The sequence below is a fragment of the Narcine bancroftii genome, chromosome 4 (assembly GCF_036971445.1).
Source record: "Narcine bancroftii isolate sNarBan1 chromosome 4, sNarBan1.hap1, whole genome shotgun sequence".
NCBI classification, from domain to species: domain Eukaryota; kingdom Metazoa; phylum Chordata; class Chondrichthyes; order Torpediniformes; family Narcinidae; genus Narcine; species Narcine bancroftii.
The window spans coordinates 206919785-206941544 of record NC_091472.1 but is presented as its reverse complement, the minus strand read 5'-3'; the positions used below and the strand labels follow the sequence as shown (position 1 = coordinate 206941544).

At 51.5% G+C, this 21760-nt stretch overlaps 2 protein-coding genes across 4 annotated transcripts in view; both read right to left on the bottom strand.

Moving 5' to 3' along the window:
- Nucleotides 1-21760, bottom strand: part of upb1 (ureidopropionase, beta) — a 196063-nt gene that overhangs the window by 48460 nt on the left and 125843 nt on the right. For all 3 annotated transcript variants that reach the window (XM_069933758.1, XM_069933759.1, XM_069933760.1), the window contains one exon: nt 17141-17310. In XM_069933758.1, the coding sequence (XP_069789859.1) occupies nt 17141-17310 (170 nt within the window). The remainder of the gene's footprint in view (nt 1-17140; nt 17311-21760) is intronic.
- Nucleotides 19234-20268, bottom strand: LOC138760037 (ubiquitin-conjugating enzyme E2 variant 2-like). Its single transcript, XM_069930465.1, has one exon. It carries the CDS (start codon nt 20128-20130, stop codon nt 19702-19704), a length of 429 nt encoding a protein of 142 aa, XP_069786566.1. The 5' UTR covers nt 20131-20268; the 3' UTR covers nt 19234-19701.

Below are 21760 nucleotides of genomic sequence, written 5' to 3'. Positions count from 1 at the left end.
CTAATTCCACTGCCCCACTCTCTCCCCACAGCTCCATTTCGGTCCCCACACTGATCTTACTGCCCCACTCTCTCCCCACAGCTCCATGTTAGTTCCCACACTGATCCCACAGGCCCACTCTCTCCCCACAGCCCAATGTAGGCCCCACACAGATCCTACTGCCCAACTCTCTCCCTTCAGCCCCATTTCGGTCCCCATACTGTTCCCACTGCCTCACTCTATCCCCTAAGCCCCATTTTGTTCCCCATACTGATCCGAATGCTCCACACATCCCCACAGCCCCTTGTTGGTCCCCACATTGATCCCACTGCCCCACTCTCTCCCCACAGCCATATGTTGGTCCCCACACTAATTCCTCTGCCCCACACTCTCCCCACAGCCCAATGTTGGCCCCACACTGATCGTACTGCCCCACTCTCACCTCACAGTCCCGTGCCGGTCCCCACACTGATCCCACTGTCCCACAATATCCCCACAGCCCCATGTTGGTCCCTACACTGATCCCACTCTCTCCCCACAGCCCTATGTTGGTCCCCACACTAATTTCACTTCCCCACTCTTTCCCCACAGCCCAAAGTTGGCCCCACATTGATCCTACTTCCCGAGGCTCTCCCTCCAGCACCACACTCTCTCCACAGCCCCGTTTCGGCACCCACACTGATCCCATTGTCCCACAGCCCCACTCTCTCCACACAGCCCTATGTCGGTCCCCACATTGATCCCACTGCCCCACTCTCTCCCCACAGCCCTATGTTGGTCCCCACACTAATTCCTCTGCCCCACACTCTCCCCACAGCCCTATAATGGTCCTCACACTGATCTCACTGCCCCACTCTCTCCCCACAGCCCTATATTGGTCCCCACACTAATTCCTCTGCCCCACACTCTCCCCACAGCCCAATGTTGGCCCCACACTGATCCCACTGGCCCACTCTCTCCCCACAGCCCCATGTAGGCCCCACACAGATCCTACTGCCCCACTCTCTCCCCTCAGCCCCATTTCGGTCCCCACACTGTTCCCACTGCCCCACTCTCTCCCCTCAGCCCCATTTCGTTCCCCATACTGATATGAATGCTCCACACATGATAATCTACATCCTAGGGTACTTAAGGAAGTGGCCATTCAGATAGGAGATGCTTTAAGAATTATTTTCCAGAACTCGATAGACTCAGGATCAGTACCCATGGATTGGAGGGTAGCTAATGTTACCCCACTATTTAAAAAGGGGGGTAAAGAAAAAGCGGGGAATTATAGGCCGGTGAGCCTTACATCAGTAGTGGGCAAAATGATAGAATCCATTATTAAGGATGTAATAGCGGAGCATATGACTAGCAGAGAAGGGATCGGACAGAGTCAACATGGATTTACAAAAGGTAAATCGTTCTTGACAAATCTTTGAGATGGTGACAGGTAAAATAGATGGGGGAGAGCCAGTGGATGTGGTGTACCTGGACTTCCAAAAGGCCTTCAATAAGGTCCTAAAATCAAGGCTCATGGGATTGGGGGAAAAGTACTGATGTGGATTGAGAACTGGCTGGCAGGTAGAAGACAGAGAGTTGGGATAAATGGCTCGTTTTCTGAGTGGCAGGCGGTGACCAGTGGGGTGCCACAGGGATGTGTACTGGGACCCCAGCTGTTCACATTAATGATCTGGATGAGGGGATTGGATGTAATATCTCCAAATTTGCAGATGACACTAAGCTAGGAGGGGTTGTGTGCACAGAAGAGGGGGTCAGGAAGCTCCAGTGTGATTTGGGTAAATTGAGGGACTGGGCAGATACATGGCAAATGCACTACAATGTGGATAAATGTGAGGTTATCCACTTTGGTAATACAAATTGGAAGGCAGGTTACTATTTGAATGGCAATAGATTAAGAGATGGGGAAGTACCTAGGGGTACTCGTACACCAGTCTCTGAAGGTGAGCATGCAGGTACAGCAGGCGGTTAAAAAGGCAAATGGTATGTTGGCCTTCATATCAAGAAGGTTTGAGTATAGGAACAAGGATACCTTACTGCAGCTGTACAGGGCCTTGATGGGACCCCATCTGGAGTATTGTGTGCAGTTTTGGTCACCTTATCTAAGGAAGGATGTTCTTGCAATGGAGGGAGTGCAGAGGCGATTCACCAGGCTGATACCTGGAATGGCAGGAATGACTTATGAGGAAAGATTGCGCAAATTGGGATTGTACTCGCTGGAGTTTAGAAGATTGAGAGGGGATCTCATAGAGACATAAAATTCTGGCAGGACTGGACAGAATGGATGCAGATTGGATGTTTCCAATGATGGGAAAATCCAGAACGCGGGGCCATGGTTCGAGGATAATAGGCAAACCATTTAGGACCGAGATGAGGAGGAATTTCTTTACCCAGAGGGTGGTGAATCTGTGGAATTTATTGCCACAGAGGGCAGTAGAGGCAGGTTCATTAAATATATTTAAGAGGGAATTAGATATATTTTTTCAGTATAAGGGTATTAAAGGTTACGGAGAGAAGGCAGGGACGGGGTACTGAACTTTAAGATCAGCCATGATCTCGTTGAATGGCGGAGCAGGCTCGAAGGGTCGAATGACCTACTCCTGCTCCTATCTTCTATGTTTCTACATCCCCACAGCCCCATGTCGGTCCCCACATTGATCCCACTGCCCCACTTCCTCCCCATAGCTCTATGTCGCTCCCCACACTGATCCCACTCTCCCACTCTCTCCCCACAGCGCTATGTTGGTCCACAAACTAATTCCACTGCCCCACTCTTTCCCCACAGCCCAATGTTGGCCCCACACTGATCCTACTGCCCCACTCTCTCCCCACAGCCGCGTGTCATACCCCAAAGATATCCAACTGCCCCACTAATGCCCCACAGCCCTAACTTGGTCCCCACACTGATCCCACAGCTGCACTCTCTCCCTACAGCTTCATTTCAGTCCGCACATTGATCCCACTGCCACACTCACCCCCCGCAGCCCCTTGTTGGTTCCCACACTGATCCCACTGGCCCACTCTTTCCCCACAGCCCAATGTTGGCCCCACACAGATCCAACTGCACCACTCTCTCCCCACAACCCCATGTCGGACCCCACATTGATCCCATTGCCTCTCTCTCTCCCCGCACCCCTATGTCGGTCCCCACTCTGATCTCACTGTCCCACGCTGTCCTGACAGCCTTGTTTTGGTCCCCACTCTGATCCCACTGTCCCACACCCCCACTCTCACCACCACAGCCCTATTTCGGTCCCCACACTGCCCCACTCTCTCCCCACAACCCCGTGTCGGTCCCCACACTGATCCCACTGTTCCACTCTCTCCCCACAACCCCATGTTGGTCCCCAAACTAATCCCAATCTCTCCCCACAGCCCCGTTTCAGTCCCCACATAGATCCCACTGTTCCACAGCCCCACTTTCTCCCCACAACCCCGTTTCGGTCCCCACACTGATCCCACTGTTCCATTCCCCCACTCTCTCCCCACAGCCTGATGTTGGTCCCGACTCTGATCCCAATGTCCAACTCACTCCACACAGCCCCATGTTGGTCCACACACTGATCCCATTGCCCCACAGCCCTCGTCTCTCCCCAGAGCCCTGTTTCGGTCCCCACACTAATCCCACTGCCCCACTCTCTTCCCAGAGCCCTATGTTGGTTCCCACACTGATCCCACGGTCCCATTCTCTCCTCACGGCCCCGTGTCGATCCCCACAATGATCCCAATATCCAACTCTCTCACCACAGCCCCATGTTGGTTCCCACACTGACCCCACTCTCTCCCCACAGCCCCATTTCGGTCCCCACACTGATCCCACTGCCATACTATCTCCCCATAGTCCCATTTCATTCCCCATACTGATCCCACTCTCTTCCCACAGCGCCGGTTCGTTCCCCACACTGATACTAATGTCCCACAACCCCACGCTCACCCCTCACCCCATATCGGTCCCCACACTGATCCCATTGCCCCACTCTCTCCCCTGAGCCCAATTTCGGTGCGCATACTGCTGCGCCTGCTCCACTCATCGCCACAGCACCATATTGGTCCCCACATTGATTCCACTGCCAACTCTCTCCCCACCACCCTATGTTGGACCCCACACTAATTCCACTTCCCCACTCTTTTCCCAAAGCCAAATGTTGGCCACACACTGATCCTACTGCCCCACTCTCTCCCTACAGCCCCGTGTCAGACGTCAAAGAGATTCCACTGCCCCACTCACGCCCCACAGCCCTAAATTGGTCCGCACACGGATCCCACAGCTCCACTCTCTCCCTGCAGCCTCATTTCAGTCTGCACATTGATCCAACTGCCCCACTCTTTCCCCGCAACTCCATTTCGGGACACACACTGATCCCACTGGCCCACTCTCTCCCCACAGTCCTATGTTGGTCCCTACTCTAATTCCACTGCCCCACTCTCTCCCCACAGCTCCATTTCGGTCCCCACACTGATCTTACTGCCCCACTCTCTCCCCACAGCTCCATTTCGGTCCCCACACTGATCCCACTGGCCCACTCTCTCCCCACAGCCCCATGTTGGTCCCTACAGTAATTCCTCTGCCCCACACTCTCCCCACAGCCCAATGTTCGCCCCACACTGATCTTACTGCTCCACTCTTTCCCCACAGCTCTTTTTTTTTTTTTTTTTTTTTTTTTTTTTTTTTTTTTTTAATTTTTTATTTTTCACACCATAAATCACTCTTTCCCCACAGCTCCATGTTAGTTCCCACACTGATCCCACAGGCCCACTCTCTCCCCACAGCCCAATGTAGGCCCCACACAGATCCTACTGCCCCACTCTCTCCCCTCAGCCCCATTTCGGTCCCCACACTGTTCCCACTGCCTCACTCTATCCCCTAAGCCCCATTTTGTTCCCCATACTGATCCGAATGCTCCACACATCCCCACAGCCCCTTGTTGGTCCCCACATTGATCCCACTGCCCCACTCTCTCCCCACAGCCCTATGTTGGTCCCCACAGTAATTCCTCTGCCCCACACTCTCCCCACTGCCCAATGTTGGCCCCACACTGATTTCACTCTCCCACTCTCTCCCCACAGCGCTATGTTGGTCCACAAACTAATTCCACTGCCCCACTCTTTCCCCACAGCCCAATGTTGGCCCCACACTGATCCTACTGCCCCACTCTCTCGCCACAGCCACGTGTCATACCCCAAAGAGATCCAACTGCCCCTCTCACGCCCCACAGCCCTAACTTGGTCCCCACACTGATCCCACAGTTCCACTCTCTCCCTACAGCTTCATTTCAGTCCGCACATTGATCCCACTGCCACACTCTTTCCCCGCAGCCCCAGTTCAGGACCCACACTGATCCCAGTACCCCACTCTCACCCCACAGCCCTATGTCGGTCCCCACACTGATCCCACTGTCCCACTCCCTCCCCACTGCCCGATGTTGGTCCCCAAACTAATTCCACTTTCCCACTCTTTCCCCACAGCCCAATGTTGGCCCCACACTGATCTTACTGCCCCACTCTCTCCCCACAGCACCGTGTCAGACCCCACACTGATCCCACTGTCCCACGCACGCCCCACAGCCCTAAATTGGTCTCCACACTGATCCCACAGCCCCACTCTCTCCCCGCAGCCCCTTGTTGGTTCCCACACTGATCCCACTGCCACACTCTTTCCCCGCAGCCCCATTTCGGGACCCACACTGATCCCAGTACCCCACGCACGCCCCAGAGACATAAATGGGTCTCCACACTGATCCCACAGCCCCACTCTCCCCACAGCCCAATGTTGGCCACACACTGATCCCATTCTCTCCCCACAGCCCCATTTCAGTTCCCACACTGATCCCACTGTTCCACTCCCCCACTCTCTCTCCACAGCCCTATGTTGGTTTCCACACTGATCCCACGGCCCCACTCTCTCCCCACAGCCCTATGTCGGTCCTGACTCTGATCCCAATACCCCACACTCTCCCCACAGCCCTATATTGGTTTCCACACTGATCCGAGGGACCCACTCTCTCCCCACATCCCAATGTTGGCCCCATACTGATCCTACTGCCCCACTCCCTCCCCACAGCCCAGTGCCGGTCCCCACACTGATCCCACTGCCCCACAATATCCCCACAGCTTCATGTTGGTCTCCACACTGATCCCACTCTCTCCCCACAGCCACTTTTCGGTACACACACTGATCCCACTGTTCCACAGCCCCACTCATCCCCACAGCCCCATGTCTGTCCCCACATTGATCCCACTGCCCCATTCGCTCCTCACAGCCCCATTTCGGTCCGCACACTGATCCCACTGCCCCACTCTCTCCCCACAGCCCTATGTCGGTCCCCACACTTATCCCACTGTCCCACTATCACCCCACAGCCCTATGTTGGCCCCCACACTAATTCCACTTCCCCACTCTTTCCCCAGAGCCCAATGTTTGCCCTACATTGATCCTACTTTCCCAGTCTCTCCCTCCAGCACCACAATCTCCCCACAGCCCCGTTTCGGCACCCACACTGATCCCATTGTCCCACAGCCCCACTCTCTCCACACAGCCCTATGTCGGTCCCCACACTTATCCCACTGTCCCACTATCACCCCACAGCCCTATGATGGTCCCCAAACTAATTCCACTTCCCCACTCTTTCCCCACAGCCCAATGATGGCCCCACACTGATCTTACTGCCCCACTCTCTCCCCACAGCACCGTGTCAGACCCCACACTGATCCCACTGTCCCACGTACGCCCCACAGCCCTAAATTGGTCTCGACACAGATCCCACAGCCCCACTCTCTCCCCGCAGCCACTTGTTGGTTCCCACACTGATCCCACTGGCCCACTCTTTCCCCACAGCCCAATGTTGGCCCCACACTGATACAACTGCACCACTCTCTCCCCACAGCCCCATGTCGAACCCCACATTGATCCCATTGCCTCTCTCTCTCCCCGCAGCCCTATGTCGCTCCCCACACTGATCACACTGTCCCACGCTGTCCCGACAGCCTTGTTTTGGTCCCCACTCTGATCCCACTGTCCCACTCCACCACTCTGACCACCACAGCCCAATTTCGGTCCCCACACTGCCCCACTCTCTCCCCACAGCCCAATGTCGGACCCCACATTGATCCCACTGCCACACTCTTTCCCCGCAGCCCCATTATGGGACCCACACTGATCCCACTGTCCCACTCTCTCCCCACGGCCCTGTTTCGGTCCCCACACTGATCCCACAGTTCCACTCTCTCCCCTCCGTCCTATTTCGGTCCCCATACTAATCCAACTGCCCCACTCTCTCCTCTCAGCCTCATTTCGATCCCCACACTGATCGGCCTGCTCCACTCTCTCCCCACAGCCCAATGTTGGCCCCACACTGATCCCACTGCCCCACTCTCTCCCTGCAGCCCCATTTCAGTCCCCACATTGATCCCACTGCCCCACTCTCTCCCTACAGCCCCATTTCAGTCCCCACACTGATCCCACTGCCCCCCTCTCTCCCCACAGCCCTATGTTGGTTCCCACACCAAATCCACTGACCCATTCTCTCCCCACAACTCAATGTTGGCCCACAATGATCCTACTTCCCCACTATCTTCCCACATCCCTATGTCGGTCCCCATGCTGATCGCACTGTCGCACTCTCACCCCACAGCCCCATGTTGGTTCCCACACTGATGCAACTCTCTCCCCATAGCTCTGTTGCAGACGCCACACTGATCCCACTGTCCCACAGCCCCACTCTCTTCCACACAGCCCCATTTCGGACCCCACCCTGATCCCACTCCCCCACTCTCTCCCCATAGCCCCTCGTTGAACCCACACTGATCCCATCGTCCAACAGTCCCACTCTCTTCCCATTGCCCCGTTTCGGTCCCCACACTGATCCCACTGCCCCACTCTCTCCCCACAGCCCAATGTCGGTTCCCACATTGATCCCACTTCCCGAATCTCTCCCCACTACCCATACATTTGGACCCCATACTGATCCAAATGCCCCACTCTCTGCGCACAGACCCATTTCGGTCCCCACACTGATCGCACTGCCCCACTCTCTTCCCACATCCCAATGTCGGTCATCACATTGATCCCACTGTCCCACTCTCTCCCCACAGCCCTATGTTGGTCCCCGCACTTATCCCAATCTCTCCACACAGCCCCATTCTCTCCCCATAGCCCTGTTTTGGTTCACACACTGATACCACTGTCCAACAGCCCCACTCTCTCCCCACAGCCCCACATTGGTCCCCACACTGATCCTACTGCCCACTCTCTCCCCACAGCCCAGTGTCGGTCCCCACACTGATCCCTCTGTCCCATTCTCTCCCCACAACCCCATGTTGGTCCCCAAACTAATCCCATTCTCTCCCCACAGCCCCGTTTCGGTCCCCACATAGATCCCACTGTTCCACAGCCCCACTTTCTCCCCACAACCCCTTTTCGGTCCCCACACTGATCCCACTGTTCCATTCCCCCACTCTCTCCCCACAGCCTGATGTTGGTCCCGACTCTGATCCCAATGCCCCACTCTTTCACCACAGCCCCATGTTGGTTCCCACACTGACCCCACTCTTTCCCCACAGCCCCATTTCGGTCCCCACACTGATCCCACTGCCATACTATCTCCCCATAGTCCCATTTCATTCCCCATACTGATCCCACTCTCTCCCCACAGTGCCAGTTCGGTCCCCACACTGATCCCAATGTCCCACAACCCCACACTCACCCCTCACCCCATATCGGTCCCCACACTGATCCCATTGCCCCACTCTCTCACCTGAGCCCAATTTCGGAGTGCACACTGCTGCGCCTGCTCCACTCATCGCCACAGCCCCATATTGGTCCCCACATTGATTCCACTGGCAACTCTTTCCCCACAACCCTATGTTGGACCCCACATTAATTCCACTTCCCCACTCTTTTCCCAAAGCCAAATGTTGGCCACACACTGATCCTACTGCCCCACTCTCTCCCTACAGCCCCGTGTCAGACGTCAAAGAGATTCCACTGCCCCTCTCACGCCCCACAGCCCTAAATTGGTCCGCACACGGATCCCACAGCTCCACTCTCTCCCTGCAGCCTCATTTCAGTCTGCACATTGATCCAACTGCCCCACTCTTTCCCCGCAACTCCATTTCGGGACACACACTGATCCCACTGGCCCACTCTCTCCCCACAGCCCTATGTTGATCCCTACTCTAATTCCACTGCCCCACTCTCTCCCCACAGCTCCATTTCGGTCCCCACACTGATCTTACTGCCCCACTCTCTCCCCACAGCTCCATGTTAGTTCCCACACTGATCCCACAGGCCCACTCTCTCCCCACAGCCCAATGTAGGCCCCACACAGATCCTACTGCCCAACTCTCTCCCTTCAGCCCCATTTCGGTCCCCATACTGTTCCCACTGCCTCACTCTATCCCCTAAGCCCCATTTTGTTCCCCATACTGATCCGAATGCTCCACACATCCCCACAGCCCCTTGTTGGTCCCCACATTGATCCCACTGCCCCACTCTCTCCCCACAGCCATATGTTGGTCCCCACACTAATTCCTCTGCCCCACACTCTCCCCACAGCCCAATGTTGGCCCCACACTGATCGTACTGCCCCACTCTCACCTCACAGTCCCGTGCCGGTCCCCACACTGATCCCACTGTCCCACAATATCCCCACAGCCCCATGTTGGTCCCTACACTGATCCCACTCTCTCCCCACAGCCCTATGTTGGTCCCCACACTAATTTCACTTCCCCACTCTTTCCCCACAGCCCAAAGTTGGCCCCACATTGATCCTACTTCCCGAGGCTCTCCCTCCAGCACCACACTCTCTCCACAGCCCCGTTTCGGCACCCACACTGATCCCATTGTCCCACAGCCCCACTCTCTCCACACAGCCCTATGTCGGTCCCCACATTGATCCCACTGCCCCACTCTCTCCCCACAGCCCTATGTTGGTCCCCACACTAATTCCTCTGCCCCACACTCTCCCCACAGCCCTATAATGGTCCTCACACTGATCTCACTGCCCCACTCTCTCCCCACAGCCCTATATTGGTCCCCACACTAATTCCTCTGCCCCACACTCTCCCCACAGCCCAATGTTGGCCCCACACTGATCCCACTGGCCCACTCTCTCCCCACAGCCCCATGTAGGCCCCACACAGATCCTACTGCCCCACTCTCTCCCCTCAGCCCCATTTCGGTCCCCACACTGTTCCCACTGCCCCACTCTCTCCCCTCAGCCCCATTTCGTTCCCCATACTGATATGAATGCTCCACACATGATAATCTACATCCTAGGGTACTTAAGGAAGTGGCCATTCAGATAGGAGATGCTTTAAGAATTATTTTCCAGAACTCGATAGACTCAGGATCAGTACCCATGGATTGGAGGGTAGCTAATGTTACCCCACTATTTAAAAAGGGGGGTAAAGAAAAAGCGGGGAATTATAGGCCGGTGAGCCTTACATCAGTAGTGGGCAAAATGATAGAATCCATTATTAAGGATGTAATAGCGGAGCATATGACTAGCAGTGAAGGGATCGGACGGAGTCAACATGGATTTACAAAAGGTAAATCGTTCTTGACAAATCTTTGAGATGGTGACAGGTAAAATAGATGGGGTAGAGCCAGTGGATGTGGTGTACCTGGACTTCCAAAAGGCCTTCAATAAGGTCCCAAAATCAAGGCTCATGGGATTGGGGGCAAAGTACTGATGTGGATTGAGAACTGGCTGGCAGGTCGAAGACAGAGAGTTGGGATAAATGGCTCGTTTTCTGAGTAGCAGGCGGTGACCAGTGGGGTGCCACAGGAATCTGTACTGGGACCCCAGCTGTTCACATTAATGATCTGGATGAGGGGATTGGATGTAATATCTCCAAATTTGCAGATGACACTAAACTAGGAGGGGTTGTGTGCACAGAAGAGGGGGTCAGGAAGCTCCAGTGTGATTTGGGTAAATTGAGGGACTGGGCAGATACATGGCAAATGCACTACAATGTGGATAAATGTGAGGTTATCCACTTTGGTAATACAAACTGGAGGGCAGATTACTATTTGAATGGCAATAGATTAAGAGATGGGGAAGTACCTAGGGGTACTCGTACACCAGTCTCTGAAGGTGAGCATGCAGGTACAGCAGGCGGTTAAAAAGGCAAATGGTATGTTGGCCTTCATATCAAGAAGGTTTGAGTATAGGAACAAGGATACCTTACTGCAGCTGTACAGGGCCTTGGTGAGACCCCATCTGGAGGATTGTTTGCAGTTTTGGTCACCTTATCTAAGGAAGGATGTTCTTGCAATGGAGGGAGTGCAGAGGCTATTCACCAGGCTGATACCTGGAATGGCAGGAATGACTTATGAGGAAAGATTGCGCAAATTGGGATTGTACTCGCTGGAGTTTAGAAGATTGAGAGGGGATCTCACAGAGACATATAAAATTCTGGCAGGACTGGACAGAATGGATGCAGATGGGATGTTTCCAAAGATGGGAAAATCCCGAACGCGGGGCCATGGTTCGAGGATAATAGGCAAACCATTTAGGACCGAGATGAGGAGGAATTTCTTTACCCAGAGGGTGGTGAATCTGTGGAATTCATTGCCACAGAGGGCAGTAGAGGCAGGTTCATTAAATATATTTAAGAGGGAATTAGATATATTTTTTCAGTATAAGGGTATTAAAGGTTACGGAGAGAAGGCAGGGACGGGGTACTGAAATTTCAGACCAGCCATGATCTCGTTGAATGGCGGAGCAGGCTCGTAGGGTCGAATGACCTACTCCTGCTCCTATCTTCTATGTTTCTACATCCCCACAGCCCCATGTCGCTCCCCACACTGATTCCACTCTCCCACTCTCTCCCCACAGCGCTATGTTGGTCCACAAACTAATTCCACTGCCCCACTCTATCCCCACAGCCCAATGTTGGCCCCACACTGATCTTACTGCCCCACTCTCTCCCCACAGCCGTGTGTCATACCCCAAAGAGATCCAACTGCCCCTCTCACGCCCCACAGCCCTAACTTGGTCCCCACACTGATCCCACAGCTCCACTCTCTCCCTACAGCTTCATTTCAGTCCGCACATTGATCCCACTGCCACACTCTTTCCCCGCAGCCCCATTTCGGAACCCACACTGATCCCAGTACCCCAGTCTCACCCCACAGCCCTATGTCGGTCCCCACACTGATCCCACTGTCCCACTCCCTCCCCACTGCCCGATGTTGGTCCCCAAACAAATTCCACTTCCCCACTCTTTCCCCACAGCCCTATGTCGGTCCCCACACTGATCCCACTGTCCCACTCCCTCCCCACTGCCCGATGTTGGTCCCCAAACAAATTCCACTTCCCCACTCTTTCCCCACAGCCCAATGTTGGCCCCACACTGATCTTACTGCCCCACTCTCTCCCCACAGCACCGTGTCAGACCCCACACTGATCCCACTGTCCCACGCACGCCCCACAGCCCTAAATTGGCCTCCACACTGATCCCACAGCCCCACTCTCTCCCCGCAGCCCCTTGTTGGTTCCCACACTGATCCCACTGCCACACTCTTTCCCCGCAGCCCCATTTCGGGACCCACACTGATCCCAGTACCCCACGCACGCCCCACAGACATAAATGGGTCTCCACACTGATCCCACAGCCCCACTCCTTCCCCACAGCCCAATGTTGGCCCCACACTGATCCAACTGCACCACTCTCTCCCCGCAGCCCTATGTCGCTCCCCACACTGATCACACTGTCCCATGCTGTCCCGACAGCCTTGTTTTGGTCCCCACTCTGATCCCACTGTCCCACACCCCCACTCTCACCACCACAGCCCAATTTCGGTCCCAACACTGCACCACTCTCTCCCCACAGCCCAATGTCGTACCCCACATTGATCCCACTGCTACACTCTTTCCCCGCAGCCCCATTTCGGTCCCCACACTGATCCCACAGTCCCACAGTTCCACTCTCTCCCCTCAGTCCCATTTCGGTCCCCATACTAATCCCACTGCCCCACTCTCTCCTCTCAGCCTCATTTCGATCCCCACACTGATCGGCCTGCTCCACTCTCTCCCCACAGCCCAATGTTGGCCCCACACTGATCCCACTGCCCCACTCTCTCACTGCAGCCCCATTTCAGTCCCCACACTGATCCCACTGCCCCACTCTCTCCCTACAGCTCCATTTCAGTCCCCACACTGATCCCACTGCCCCACTCTCTCCCTACAGCCCCATTTCAGTCCCCACACTGATCCCACTGCACCCCTCTCTCCCCACAGCCCTATGTTGGTTCCCACACTAATTCCACTGCCCCACTCTCTCCCCACAACCCAATGTTGGCCCACACTGATCCTACTTCCCCACTCTCTCTCTACATCGCTATGTCGGTCCCCATGCTGATCGCACTGTCCCACTCTCACCCCACAGCCCCATGTTGGTTCCCACACTGATGCAACTCTCTCCCCATAGCTCTGTTGCGGACGCCACACTGATCCCACTGTCCCACAGCCCCACTCTCTTCCACACAGCCCCATTTCGGACCCCACACTGATCCCACTCCCCCACTCTCTCCACATAGCCCCTCATTGATCCCCACACTGATCGCATCGTCCAACAGTCCCACTCTCTTCCCATTGCCCCGTTTCGGCCCACACTGATCCCACTGCCCCACTCTCTCCCCACAGTCCAATGTCGGTCCCCACATTGATCCCACTTCCCGAATCTCTCCCCACTACCCGATGTTGGACCCCATACTGATCCAAATGCCCCACTCTCTGCGCACAGACCCATTTCGGTCCCCACACTGATCGCACTGCCCCACTCTCTTCCCACATCCCAATGTCGGACCCCACATTGATCCAACTGCCCCACTCTCCCCACAGCCCAATGTTGGCCACACACTGATCCCATTCTCTCCCAACATCCCCATTTCAGTTCCCACACTGATCCCACTGTTCCACTCCCCCACTCTCTCTCCACAGCCCTATGTTGGTTTCCACACTGATCCCACAGCTCCACTCTCTCCCTACAGCTTCATTTCAGTCCGCACATTGATCCCACTGCCACGCTCTTTCCCCGCAGCCCCATTTCGGGACCCACATTGATCCCACTGCCCCACTCTCTCCTCTCAGCCTCATTTCGATCCCCACACTGATCCGCCTGCTCCACTCTCTCCCCACAGCCCAATGTTGGCCCCACTCTCTCCCTGCAGCCCCATTTCAGTCCCCACACTGATCCCACTGCCCCACTCTCTACCTACAGCCCCATTTCAGTCCCCACACTGATCCCACTGCCCCCCTCTCTCCCCACAGCCCTATGTTGGTTCCCACACTAATTCTACTGCCCCATTCTCTCCCCACAACTCAATGTTGGCCCACACTGATCCTACTTCCCCACTCTCTCCCCACATCCCTATGTCGGTCCCCATGCTGATCGCACTGTCCCACTCTCACCCCACAGCCCCATTTTGGTTCCCACACTGATGCAACTCTCTCCCCATAGCTCTGTTGCGGACGCCACACTGATCCCACTGTCCCACAGCCCCACTTCTTCCACACAGCCCCATATCGGACCCCACACTGATCCCACTCCCCCACTCTCTCCCCATAGCCCCTCGTTGATCCCCACACTGATCGCATCGTCCAACTGTCCCACTCTCTTCCCATTGCCCCGTTTCGGTCCCCACACTGATCCCACTGCCCCACTCTCTCCCCACAGCCCAATGTCGGTCCCCACATTGATCCCACTTCCCGAATCTCTCCCCACTACCCGATGTTGGACCCCATACTGATCCAAATGCCCCACTCTCTGCGCACAGACCCATTTCGGTCCCCACACTGATCGCACTGCCCCACTCTCTTCCCACATCCCAATGTCGGACCCCACATTGATCCAACTGCCCCACTCTCCCCACAGCCCAATGTTGGCCACACACTGATCCCATTCTCTCCCCACATTCCGTTTGGGTCCCCACACTGATCCCACTGTCATACAGCCCCACTCTCTCCCCTCAGCCCCATTTCGGAACCCACACTGATCCCACTGTCCCACTATCTCCCCACAGCCCAATGTTGCCCCCACATTGACCCTACTTTCCCAGTCTCTCCCTCCAGCACCACACTCTCCCCACAGCCCCATTTTGGCACCCACACTGATCCCATTGTCCCACCTCCCCACAATCTCCCCATAGCCCTATGTTGCTTCCCACACTGATCCCACTCTCTCCACACAGCCCTGTTTCGGTCCCCACACTGATCCCACTGTTCAACAGCCCCACTCTCTCCCCACAACCCCGTTTTGGTCCCCACACTAATCCCACTGATCCACTCCCCCACTCTCTCCCCACAGCCCTATGTCATTCCCGACTCTGATCCCAATGCCCCACTCTCTCTACACAGCCCCATGTTGCTCCACACACTGATCCTATTGCCCCACAGCCCCACTTTCTCCCCACAGCCCTATGTCGGTCCCCACACTGATCCAACTGCTCCACTTTCTCCCCACAGCCCCGTTTCAGTACCCACACTGATCCCACTGTCCCACAGCCACACACTCTCCCCATAGCCCTATGTTGATTCCCACACTGATCCCACGGCCCCAATCTCTCCCCACAGCCCAATGTTGGCCCCACACTGATCCCACTGCCCCTTTCTCTCCTTACAGCACCATGTTGGTCCCCACACTGATCCCACTCTCTCCCCACAGCCCCGTTGCGGACCCTACACTGATCCCACTGTTCCACAGCCTCACTCTCTCCCCACAGCCCCGTTTCGGTCCCCACACTGATTCCACTGTTCCACTGCCCCACTCTCTCCACACAGCCCCATGTTGATCCCCACACTGATCCTACTGTCCCACAGCACAACACTCTCCCCACAGCCCTATGTTGGTTTCCACACTGATCCCATGGCCCCACTCTCTCCCCACAGCCCAATGTTGGCTCCATCCTGAACCCACTGTCCCTCTCTCTCCCCACAGCCCCATGTTGGTCCCCACACTGATTCCACTTTCTTCCCACAGCCCCATTTCAGTCCCCATACTGATCCCACTTTCTCACAGCCCCATTCTCTTCCCACAGCCCCATTTCGGTCTCCACACTGATCCCACTGCCCCACTCTCTCCCCACAGCCCTACGTTGCTTCTCACATTGATCCCACTGCCCCACTCTCTCACCACATCCCCATGGCTCACCCCATACTAATCCCACTGCCTCATTCTCTCCCCATAGCACGGTTTTGGTCTCCTCACTGATCTCCTTGCCCCGCTCTCTCCCCACAGTCCCTTCTCGATCCCCACAGTTACAAATAAAATGTTTACATGTACACGACAGTATCCCATGTACCTTTGCTAAGTATATAATATAGTGCTCGTACACTGTCCACATCGCATAACGTATCATGGATGTTAAGCGGCGCATACCTGTACTCATTGTACCACAATAGCCCCAATGCCGGAAGTTTGTCTCCTACTCAGTGTAATGATACACAGCTCATATTCCCACACAGGACCTCCTCTGATGAGAACTCAGAACTCTGATCAATTTGTTGACAAGGAAGAAACTGCTCTCCCGGCTTCACTGGAAATTTATGCTTGCATGCTGGGTTTAATGTTGACAACATGCTCTGATTGAATTACAACAGTTCCATCTGGTAAAGACAACTTCCGTCAGTACCTTACACAGTCTTCTAACAAGGCCCATATTTGGTTAATTGGGCTTGCATTGCAGGCTCGTTAGTTTGGATGCATTGTAATTTGAATCTGAGTGATATCTTTCCTGCATCAGTTTGCCACACTTCCCGTCCCTTGTTCTCAACCTGAAGGTGGCCAATGTTTGGTCAAATGACCCCTTTTCAGAGCTCGATTGAGTAGAGCAGGTGAAGAATGGCACCATGGAGGGAAGGTCTCCCCAGGTGTTCTGCCCAATGCCAATACAGATGTTAATGACCAAACAAAACTACTTTCTTATATCATGTCAAACAGTGTCCAAAGATTTTTTTTAATTCATAACCAATGTCAGTTATGTATCTCTGTCTTTGGACACTGTTTGACCTGCTGAGTTTCTCCAGCACTGTGTGTTTTTACTTCATCCACAATGTCTGCAGACTTTGTGTTTTATTTCTTATACCATGGCATCAGGGCATACTTTATGAAATGTGGCTCAAGGTTACCTTTAAATGACCTTAAACTGTTCTCTTACCTCAGCTCCCCCACAGTAGCACAGGGGTTGAAGATAATTTCAGCTCCATTAATGCTGTACATTAACCAGTTCAAAGGGTGGTGGCGGCCATAGCAGATGTTTATAGCAATCCGTCCAAACTGAGTCTGAAACACTGGGTGCCAAGTGTTCCCCTCCATGTAATACGTGGACTGTAAATGAAGAAATAAATTTGTTGCAAGTCGCACATACAAATTAGAATGGGCATGACCGACCTTGTTGCTAGGTGAAACACCTTCAGAATGTGGAGTCTGCCATTCACGGAAGCCCCAAGTCCACGTTCTCAAGGAGAACCTGAGGTGGCAGTCGTATTAAGAATGAATGGATTATCTTCTGACTGGCCCACTGGGCTATCCCCAACTTTTGCCTTGCAGTTCAGATCTTCATTCATGTTTACAGAAGAAAATCACCCATCTAAAAGCAAAAGAATTGATATTGAAAAATGGAAACTAACTACAAAAAGATGGACTATTGTTGTTTGTCATCTATATCAATGATCTGGATGATAATGTGGTAAATTGGATCAGCAAGTTTGCAGATAACACTAAGATTGGAGGCATTGTGGACAGCGAAGAAGGTTTTCAAAGCTTGCAGAGGGATGAAAAAATAGGCTGAAAAATGGCAGACGGAATTTAATAAAGTGAGGTTGTTGTGTGTGGAGGAAACGTGGGCTCCCTACCTGTCTGGAGTGTGTGTATTGTGGGTGGTCATATGTCATATGTCCTCCCCGTCTAAAACTTAATCAGAAATCACATCACCTGTCAATCAATTATTATTGGCTGGAAGCACAGATTAGCACTGTATATAACAACAACTCTCTGCCTTGTGGTCCAAGCCCCGGACACCGCTTCATGCCAGGTCACTACTGTGGACATTGCTGGAAATGTTCTGGGTAAGGTGTGCACCACACTGAAGCTGAGCCGTAGTACTGCGGAGAGCCGCTCCCCTGTCATACCCGTTCGTCAGGGAACCGGTAGCGTGTGTAAGAGTCCCTGTTTGTAGATTGTGAGCAGCTGAAGTATAGATTTACCATTGCTGAGTCCAACTGAAGTCCAAGGTGAATGTCTATATCATCGTTTGAGTGAAATAGTAATTGAGTACCGTTTAGCATTCTCCCCTGTTTGTTTCCAGTGTGATTGTAACACTTGTGTCCAGACTTCCCTCTTTGTTAACCCACCGAACCTGATATCCTTCCCAACACGACAGAGCTGTTGCATTTTGGAAGGACAAACCAAGAAAGGATATGCATGGTAAATGATAGGATACTGAGGAGTGAGGTGGAGCAGAGGGATCTGGGAATAGAGATACATAATTTAATTTGAGTCCAACATTTCTCTTCCTATTTAACGCTGAGGAGAAATTTTTGTTCATCATGTTTTAAGAATTTTGCCTCCTTTAACAAACTGAGCTGTTGTACTCCCAATGGGTCAGGGAGAGTGCTAGACTCTGTACCTGCAGCCTCCTTTCTCCCAACAAGATCCCCTGCTCCAACCATTGACCAAAGTCTTTTTTTTTTTAAATTTTACTATTTATTAAATGAATGCAGCCACTTTAAGTTTTGTCATAAACTTCAATGTAAAGCCTCACAGAAAGTAAACCAGACAATTATATTACCCGATTTTTTTGACAGGATGACTAGCAGCTTTTAGTCTGAGAAATTTATTACTTCTCTATAGAATTCAAGGAAAACAACCTATTATTTTCGCTAGTTGGACCAATTGACCCTCTGGGAATATTTTTAAATTGATGAATCATATTTCCCCATTTCTCTTCTCTCCTCCCCCCCCACCCCCCTCCCCACCGCTAAACATGACACCAATAAAATGTTCTGAAACTGCAACTATCCGAATTACATTGCCACTAACTTTAAAACATTTGGTCAAACAATTACCCAATTCACAGAAGGAAATGAAAAGCATCTTTCTGCATCTTATTCACATCTTCAAGGCGAATCTTAGCAAATTCTAACTACACACCAATACTCTTTTTGCAAATTTCAAATGCACGTTGTGGCAGAACCAGACTGTAAACAAATGCAATAGTACTTGATACAGAGCTGCTTATCAGAAATATCCATAAATACAAATATTAAAACAATCCTCATCACACTGACATTACAATTAAACAGCAAAATAATGAGCAAAAACTTTCAACAATTCTTGAGCTTAGTTTGCATAACATATACGACAATCTAAATTGTAATACAGCTCTTTCATTGAGAAGTTCCAGAACATGCTATTATATACACCAACCACTGCCGTTATTAACCCATCCTCTTGCATAACATTTGCTATGATCAAGCTTCACTCAGTTTATCTCTGCCCCGCCCATGTAAAAGCACATATTCTAAATTGCTTTGTATCACCAATATCATTGACTCAATAAAAGTAATAAAGATACTGTGCCCCACTTCTGAATTTATCTTCGCCTGGTAACGTCATTGTGTGGGATACATTTCAAGATTTACAGATAGAGGTCTTTTTTTTGGATGTTTATTATTTTGGAAAATTGACAGCAACAAGAAGTGAGGTTTTGGATTAAAATTAATTATTGTAAGTTTGTCCTTCAGGGGGCTGTGAAATCTTCACATTCTCTTTGCATGTCATCATACGCCGTAGGTCTTGAAGTACAGCCTTAATACTATAGGAATTCTGCCACTTTGATAGAACTGGTATGCTGCGCGAATCCACCAGCCCATTGGAATTATTGATTCCATTCATATTTATTTTTGTTACGAATCTAACAGTTGGAGCAACCTCTGGATATTTACTTCCACATTCTATTTTCAGGCTATACATTCTGTTTTCAAAGCAAGTCCTAGGTGGCCCAATAATCATTCCTGTCCATCGTGTGAGTGTCATATCTTCATCATCCTCAAGGCCCCAGCTCACTGTACCATCACCTACTCCTTTTTGGCCTTCTTCAAGCTCTTCCAGCAAACAAAAATTACGAGGAACTTGGCAGCCTGACATCTTTATCGGAGCCCGAGGAAAAGCCGGCGCCACCGCCCTCACGTGACCAGCGCGCACACTTCACACCGTGCACATTCCTTCCAGGCTGACAGGAACGGGAGCCAGCTCACCCGCGGCCGTCGGGTCGGCGGCGGAACCTCGGGTCCCATTGACCAAAGTCTTCATGACATTGGTACCTCTACCCTGTGTCATATCATGTGTTTGGTAACACGACACTTACCCAAACACCACCATTGGTCCAACAACATCACACTGTACCTGCTAATAATCAGGGAGCCTAGATAAAGCGGATAAAGCAAGGCCATGCACAAAACCTCTGGTCTGTTGTAAAAGCCCATCTGGTTTACTAATTTTCTTCAGGGGAGGAATCAGCTGTTCTTCCCTTGTGCAGACTACAAGCAACTTCAGACCATCAATGTGGCCAACCCTTTCCACCATCACAGTTCTAGGCTATTGGAGATGGACAATAAACACAGCCAGTGACACTACATGGTAGCTTAATGTCTTTTGAACAATTATCCAAGAAATATAATATACCTAAGTCCAAATTAGAAATGTTCTGAATACTGAATAACTTTCCAACATTGTACCAACCAGATTCAGTTGATACTCTTTTTTCATTTGAAACCTTCTCATAAGGGTTTAATAGGTAACATTTATAACAAGTTATTAAGTCTGTAATCAAATTCTAATGACAAAGTTAAAAAGGCCTGGAAAGTGGAACTTCAGTTACATCTTCCAGAGGAAGGGAGAAGATCTTTGGATTGGTTAATTTCTCTTCAATATGTGCTCATCATTCTTTGATTCAGTTTAAGGTGCTCCTATGTTGAAAGACAAATTGGCCCATATTTTTTCTAACGTTAGTCCTATTTGTGATAGATGTAAATCAGAAGTCTCTTCTCTAACTTGTATGTTTTGGTCATGGACAGGTATTGGATAGATATTTTTAAGACTTTGTCAGCTATGCTAGATATCAGTTTGCAATCTAACCATTGACTGCTCTTTTTGGAATTATAGTTCCAGAACACATTGGTTTGTAGCCTTTTGTACATTGTTGGCTAGAAGAATTATCTTACTTAAATGGAAAGATTCTGATCCACCTACTTTGACTCAGTGACTCTCTCAAATTATGTCATGTTTAAGTTCAGATAAAGTTAGGAGTCGTACATTTGATAATTCTGTTAAATTTGAAGAGACTTGGCGACCTTTTATAAATTATTTCCACATGAATTAGTTAGTATAATTAGTTTCCCTTCTGGACTACATTTAATTTTATTTCTTTTCTCTTTGTTGGTGAAGACCAGATGATTAATTTTTATTAATAATTTAATAGGCTATCAAGCATTTTTTTTCTTAGATTAGGTAGGGTTTTACTTAATATAATATTTCTTTTTTTGAAGATTTCAGTTTGAGAGATGAGGACATATTTGCTAATTGTGGTGTAATGTAATATGCTAAATCACATGATGTCATACAGTGATATTTCCCCTGTTTTGATGTTCTCCTATTCTCTTCACGTATTGTTTACCTGTAATATGATTAATAAAAAGATTGACACCACATGCTAAAAGATTCAAGATTATTTTACTGTCATGTATTAAAGCAGAAAATATAATATTTTTAGAAGAAA

What these genes read in the sequence shown, in the direction of transcription:
- LOC138760037 (XM_069930465.1), bottom strand. Translation starts at nt 20,130, where the DNA reads ATGTCAGGCTGCCAAGTTCCTCGTAATTTTTGTTTGCTGGAAGAGCTT.